Consider the following 6722-nt stretch of genomic DNA (forward strand, 5'->3'; position numbering starts at 1 on the left):
AGAAAAACAAATCCCAGAGAAAACAGAAGCATATTCCTTATTTATTTACTAAGCAGTAACATTTATCAGAGTTGTCAACCTACAGATAGGGCCCAGAACTAAAACGTTATCTCCAGACTACAGTGATCAGTTTCCCTGGAGAAATCGCCTCCTTTGGAGGACTGAGCTCCCTCCCAGGCACTGCCTGCAAAAATCTGCAGGAGTTCCCCAAACTGAAGTTAGCAGTCCTATTTATTGACGGTGTTTATTGTGGCTTCTAATATTAAACACATGCAGATTATGTATATAAATAAAGCGGGGGAATACTCTTGTACCGCCTTCCTCCTCCTCCCAGTCTTCATAATCAATCTCGACTAGTCAGTCACCAGCTCAGTGGCGGGAAAAAGGAACTAATCCCAAATCGCGACGCGCAGCAAAAAACCCGCGGAGTGTGGCCTCGGGCGCGGCAAACACCAAGGCAGTGGCCTTTTTAGGGACAACCACCGCCCTCCTGAGCACAGATGAGAAGCCCCTATCAGAACACACACCAGATCGGCAACAGCGGCAGCCGCTGTGGAAAAGAGGGTTGGGGTGTAACCAAATGTAGAATTTTCATGGAGAGCGTGGACTACAATTCCCGACATGCTCTCGGCGTAGGCCGCTGAATTTCCTCCGAGGAAAGGGAAGCTGGCGAGAGTGAGGCGAATGAAAGAGCAAGAGGCGAAGCGGGAAGGAAGGTGTTCTAGTCGCTGTTTGCTTAGTTAGAACGAAAAGGGTTTTGTTTGTTTGTTTGAGCCGCCGGAGTGTACACACATTGCATAGTTGTGTTGGTCTGCTGCAGTAGCAACAGCTAAGAACAAAACCACGTTGTAGGCGCCTGAGCATCACTAAAAAAAGTTTATTGATGGACTGAAGTCCACTGAGGTGCGATGAAGGCATAGGAAGTCAGAGATGTGTAGTTGTTGCGCAAGGCACAGGGTGGGGACTTAATGAGGAGCCTCATTATTGAATAAAGGGGCAACTAAGCCTGCCTGATGGAAATGAGCAAGTAGGGTTCCACTCCTATTGCTAGGCCTTTCTTATTGAACAGGGGTGGCCAAACGCTTAACATGAGAACCACATAGATGTCAGATATTCGAGAGCCTCAAGACAGGAAGGCAGGCAAATAGATGGGGAGGGATGGAGAGGTGGAAAGAAAGCACCTTTAATTTTAAATGCATTCTTCAAGCCACCAGCTCGCTTGGCTTGGATAAGTGATTTAAAGAGAAATACTTTCACCAAGCCAGTCTATGGTATGGTGGGGGCTTTCAGAGCCACACACAGTTTGTGTGAAAGAGCCACATGTGACGAGCAGCAGTTTGGCCACCCCTGTTCTAGAAGGTGTGCCTAACTATTAACCTAGGGTTACCAGTGTCATCTTTTTAGAGGGCATGTCGTCTTTTTGAAAAACTGACGAAAATGTCCTCTTTCTGGGTTGGAAGAGTAGGAATATCCCTAGTTAGTAGCCATGTTCACAGCTTAAATAGTAGGGATATTTAAAATGAGTTTTGTCAGTGATCACTTGTTTGAAGTAGCCAGTTGGGAGATATGACCTCTTTTTTGCTTTTCAGAATATGGTTATCCTAATTAACATGTAGTGAAAGGTGCATATGTTTTGTGTTTTAGTACATAATATGTTTTTAGTATGTGTACATCTACTATATTGTTAAGTCCAGGAAGGACATTTTAATCGCAAAGGGGAAAATGTTATGCATAGGAGAGGAAGAATCTATATATTGATGGGCAGATAGGCATTAAGCTGGAGATCCTTGATCAAATATTCTGAAACCTACAATTTTATTATTAAAAAAATGGGGGAGCAGCTACTCAAAGCTAGGATACAGGGCCAGAAGGACAGAACCCTCCTTTTGCCCATGATTCCTTTTAAAATTAAAGACATTCAGGGTTCTGATAATGGTACTCACATCTTATTTAATTATGTTTTAAATAACTTTTGCTGCTGCAAACAGAACTGAACAAAGGGCTGTAATAACTCTCAGGTTTTGATAGTCATGGATACATCTGAATAGCAGATGATGAAGAAATACAAGAGGATCTTGTTAAATTTTCACACATGCACATACAGAACTGCGTTGTTGGATTATAGTCACATCTAATTTCTGCTTTTATTATAGTGAGTTATAATGGAGAATTTCTAGATAGTACGAGTTTATAAAAAGGAAAATGGGTGACTATACAGAGGTATGTTTATATAACATCACTCATGTAGATAATAAGTGTAAAGATCCTATTTAGAACATGTTGATAAAAACTACAAAAATTAGTTGTATGCAAAAATCCTTACTAGATAGTATTTTTCGTGCATGCCAAGAGACACTAATAATTTGGGGAGAAAAAAATTGCAAAAGTAGGTGATTGGAGGGAACAGTGAAAATTAGATCGTCTGAATAGATTAAAAAAGCTGGTGGTCTTTGAAGAATCCATGGAGGGGGAAAGAATCTGGAAATGTTTTTCCATCCATTTCAAAAACATTGCTTTCCAGGAATTTATCACAAATTTGAGCAAGCTAATTTCTCCCTCTATGCTTTTAACTCATTCTCAACTGTTCTCAATGTTCTGTGCTTCAAGAGCATAATCTGGCCATAGTTGGGTTTTTGTCTTTTCTCTGATTAATTTACTAAGTCATATTTTTTCCTGCATCCCTGTATATCTCCTGTGTAGTTTGCTGATTTTCTTATTGGTATGGGAAGTGAGCACTGAGCAGCCACTTTACTAATAGATATGATAATGTGTCTTAATTGCACAGTTTCATTACTGCAAAAATAAACAAGACTCTGTAAAGAATTTTACTCCAACCATTTTATTCCACCAAAAGTTTTTAATGGACCTATTATTGAATGCTTTAATTTCATTGCTGACATTTTGGTTCATTCACAATAGTTGTCTCCTGTATCAAAGCTTAGGATAATACTAGCTTTTAGAAACAGATAGAAATCTATTTATTGATTTCAATATTTTTATTTCTAGGCTAAGGTGAAAATACCTTTCGGAAACAAATCTCTGGATGCTGTTTTTTCCATCCCTGACAAAAAACTACCATATGCTGTGATTCTTACTCATGGAGCTTCTGGCGATATGAATTTTTCTCATCTGACATCATTGGCAAATTATCTTGTCTCTCATGGAGTTCTTTGCCTTAGGTTTACCTGCAAAGGCCTTAACATTACCTATCGAACTAAAGCATATAAGACAGTTCTGGTACGAAAGACCCAAGTCTGGTTTTCAGTTTAAGACGTGCAGAAGTTTCAGCTGTAATGACTATTATTTCTATATAAGCATCAAACTAAATAGTAGCTTAGAGAGTAACAAGAAAAAAATGGGGCCCTGGTAACTCAAGGAGCTTAAAATATAAATTTTGACAGAAGGGAAGGAATAGGTGCAACTAATAAGGAATCATATTTAAAGTGCATTTTATGATCTTTGTATTCTTTCATGATTAATCCTTGTGAGATGGGTATCTTTTTTTAATTTAACAGGATAAGAATTGAGGCTGAAAATGAGTTCTTGCCCTAAGCCACCCAGAGGGAAATATGAACTCAGCTCTCTTTACCTGCACACCACTTTTGTTCTTAAAACCATTCCCCTAAACTTCACATATAATTGAGAGAGACCCAGGCAAACTGGTCAGATCTTTTGTGCTGTGGTCTGATCTGAGTTGTTTCAGATTTCACTGCATGCCCTGTTACATTGGTTGAGTTGAAGGTTTGTAAAGCAAACTTTGCATCTTACTAATGCCCATCCTTTAAGAGATCTCTACCTGCTGGCTAAATATAATATGGCTTACCTTACTTGTATTCTTATTTACTGATAGTCCTATTAATTTAATCTTTTAATTGTTGAAGTAATTAATAATTTGTCATTTTTTTGAAAGGAATATTTAAGATCATCTAATGACTATGCACTTTCAGGTGTTTTTCTTGCAGGTAAGAAATTCATTTAGTCTTGTATTGTTTTTTATTGTTTTCAAATTTAAAATCACATAATGCACTGTTTTGTGCACGTGAAAAATAAGGAGCTGATTGATACACACACTTTAGACTTCGTACCTATGGTCATTTAAGATGCAGGACCACATACCAAAATGAACAATTCATTCCAGTTTCTTCCAAACCTTTTAGTTGTAGATGAAATTGAAACCACTAACTCACCTGTCACCTGTTTGCTCAGGGGCACAGTGAATGTTGTGCAGCCTGATTGAGTTTTACCACAGTATTTCTTCTTGAATTCTTATTCAGCATTCAGTAGATAGTTAGGGGGGAACTGGAGAACCTTTGGAATTACTGGCTTGGATACCACTGAAAGCTACCACTGACAGAAGGAATTCCATCAGCAGAGGCAGAGCATGACTTTCTTCCCTTCTGCCCAAATGCCTCCCTAAATGTTGCCTCCAGGATGGGGGACACTAGGAAGGGGCCATAGGAGGAGGAATTAGCAAAATTCACTTGCACTCCTTCCATCCATGGAAATGTGAGACAGGTTGTAGTATAGTTTACTGGCTTTAGTAATCAGCATAAAAGGCCATTAGTACTATGACCATTCTGTCTCTATTTTGTTGGCATTTACTCTTTACCCTTTTGGTCCACTCACTGCAGAACTCAAGGAGGTCTAGCAAACTTTGAGGATTGTTTTGGCAAGCGTTTTGCAGGACAAAAGGAGGCATGTTGAACAGACCATTATGAATAACTGAATTTTAATCACGAAATCAAATGTCCAGCAAGTATGGCTGTGAAAGTTGCATCCTGGCACAATCCATTATGTGACTGTTAAAACATTTAGATTCAGTCAAAGTGCTGGTAGGCATAATACTGTTGTTCTGCCTAACCCACAGACCCCTTTGCTGATCTCAGCCTATAATTTGTGGAGGTTGCATTCAAGAAATGCCTTAACCTGCGTATCTTTCTGCTAATATATAAATAAATAAATATTATTGACTATGGCTTTGACTGCTTGCTTGTACTACAGGTCCTCTCTAATTATTCTCCTAAATTCCCACTTCCATTTCCCTCCCTTATGGGATTTAGGCCGTTCAATGGGTTCCCGCGCTGCAGCTTCTGTGACACATCAAGCTGATCAAGACAATGATAGCTTCGTTCAGGGTCTGATATGCCTTTCTTATCCACTGCACCGACCAAAGCTTCAGTCCAAACTTCGAGATGAAGATTTGTTTTTGATCAAGTCCCCTGTGCTTTTTGTGTCTGGCAGTGCAGACGAGATGTGTGATAAAGTGAGTTCCTGTGTGCATTAACGTTGAAGGGGAGGAAACCGTTTTATCCAAGTCTGTGGTAATGTTGACTCAGAGAAAAAAACCCTGCATATTTCAAATATTGAGATGAAGGGAATTTTAAGCAAGATAGTCGCATTTTTGAGTTACCACTTTCAATTAGTGTTAGTGGAAAACTTTTCATTTTTTAATTCTTTTTTATTTCTTAGTATTGATTTGCCTTTGGGAATAATGAAAAAGTGAATTTTCCTCCTTTGGAATTCACCTGTTTGCACTAAGGGCAAGGAATACTGTATCTTGAGAATTTTAATTTAGGCAACATATGCTTTTACTTCTTCACCACTATAGCTTATATGAACATTCATTAGTAATGAGGTCAGTATATTTTTGGGGGGTGGTGGTGGGAAGCAATTTTCCAGAATACTTTCTTGTTTTCTCTCCAATATGCATTTTGACAATTGTTGCCTACCTCTGTCGTTAATCTTGCTTTGTGTTTCCCCCAAACCATACCTTATTGCATGTTGCATGCTTTTGAAGTAATGCTACAGTATATTTAATGACATCATTTATGGAAGAACCTATGCTACGTTGAGAGCTATTAATTGTTTCATCCATATTGGAACTGAGTTCTTCATGGGTCAGGAGACAACTTAATTTGTCCCTTCATTGTTTTAAATAGAAACTGCTGGAAGAAGTTGCAATCAAAATGAAAGCACCTCAGAAAATCCATTGGATTGAAAATGCAAACCATGGCATGGCTGTTAAAGGACGAACAACAGAGGATGTCCTGTTGGAAATAAACATGCAGGTTTTGTCTTGGATCAAAGAAGTAATTGCTTAAGAATATTTACTATAATGCAACATATGCCCAATGACATTCTATATAGGTGAATGACTAATAGGACCTTTTATTTATTTATTTATTTATTTTGAACAGGAGTAAAAATTTTCTTCAACCCATACATATGTTGACAAATAACAAACCTGTCTTCCATGATTCTGTTGTAATGGTGCATACTTTTTTGCCTTAGATAGTGCCTATTTCTGTACTGAATAGTTAATGTTCCATACTGAAAGAAATTCTGCTTTGAATTTTTACTAAAGATTTCCTAGTGTTCATATTTTATGCATTTAACTTCATGCAGAATAGTTTATTTTTTTGCAAAAACAAGGTGAAATTCCAATTGTATTTTCATGCTTTCCCACAAAAATGCAGATTTGTAAAAAATAAAACTTACATCATTGTATGCTTTTATTTTTTAATGCTTTCTAAATGTAGATTGTCATGTGATATTAAAGAAACAATTGTAGGTAAGGTTCAGAGTTACACTGCCCTTCATGGCTAAGTGATTTCTTTCTTGGGCTTTTTTGGTTTTTATTTTCCTGTATCTGGCATACTTCTACCACATTGTTCTTTGAAAAATAAAGAAGTAAGACAGTGTTACTTAAATGTCTCTCAGAA

The 6722-nt window shown here is 37.9% G+C and overlaps 1 protein-coding gene across 6 annotated transcripts; it reads left to right on the forward strand.

The window, feature by feature from the left end:
• Window positions 1-304: 304 nt before the first annotated feature.
• TEX30 (testis expressed 30) lies at window positions 305-6722 on the forward strand. Of its 6 annotated transcripts, none has more exons than XM_060233681.1 (6): window positions 305-457; window positions 2154-2220; window positions 3007-3237; window positions 3911-3962; window positions 5061-5263; window positions 5940-6722. In XM_060233681.1, the coding sequence occupies exons 2-6, from the start codon at window positions 2203-2205 to the stop codon at window positions 6099-6101; spliced, it is 666 nt and encodes a 221-aa protein (XP_060089664.1). In that variant the 5' UTR covers window positions 305-457; window positions 2154-2202; the 3' UTR covers window positions 6102-6722. The 6 variants fall into 6 exon arrangements, with proteins under 6 accessions (XP_060089664.1, XP_060089662.1, XP_060089665.1 ...); XM_060233679.1 differs by lacking the exon at window positions 305-457 and adding an exon at window positions 583-716; XM_060233682.1 differs by lacking the exon at window positions 305-457 and adding an exon at window positions 583-675.

Source organism: Heteronotia binoei, chromosome 3 (assembly GCF_032191835.1).
Source record: "Heteronotia binoei isolate CCM8104 ecotype False Entrance Well chromosome 3, APGP_CSIRO_Hbin_v1, whole genome shotgun sequence".
Taxonomy (NCBI): domain Eukaryota; kingdom Metazoa; phylum Chordata; class Lepidosauria; order Squamata; family Gekkonidae; genus Heteronotia; species Heteronotia binoei.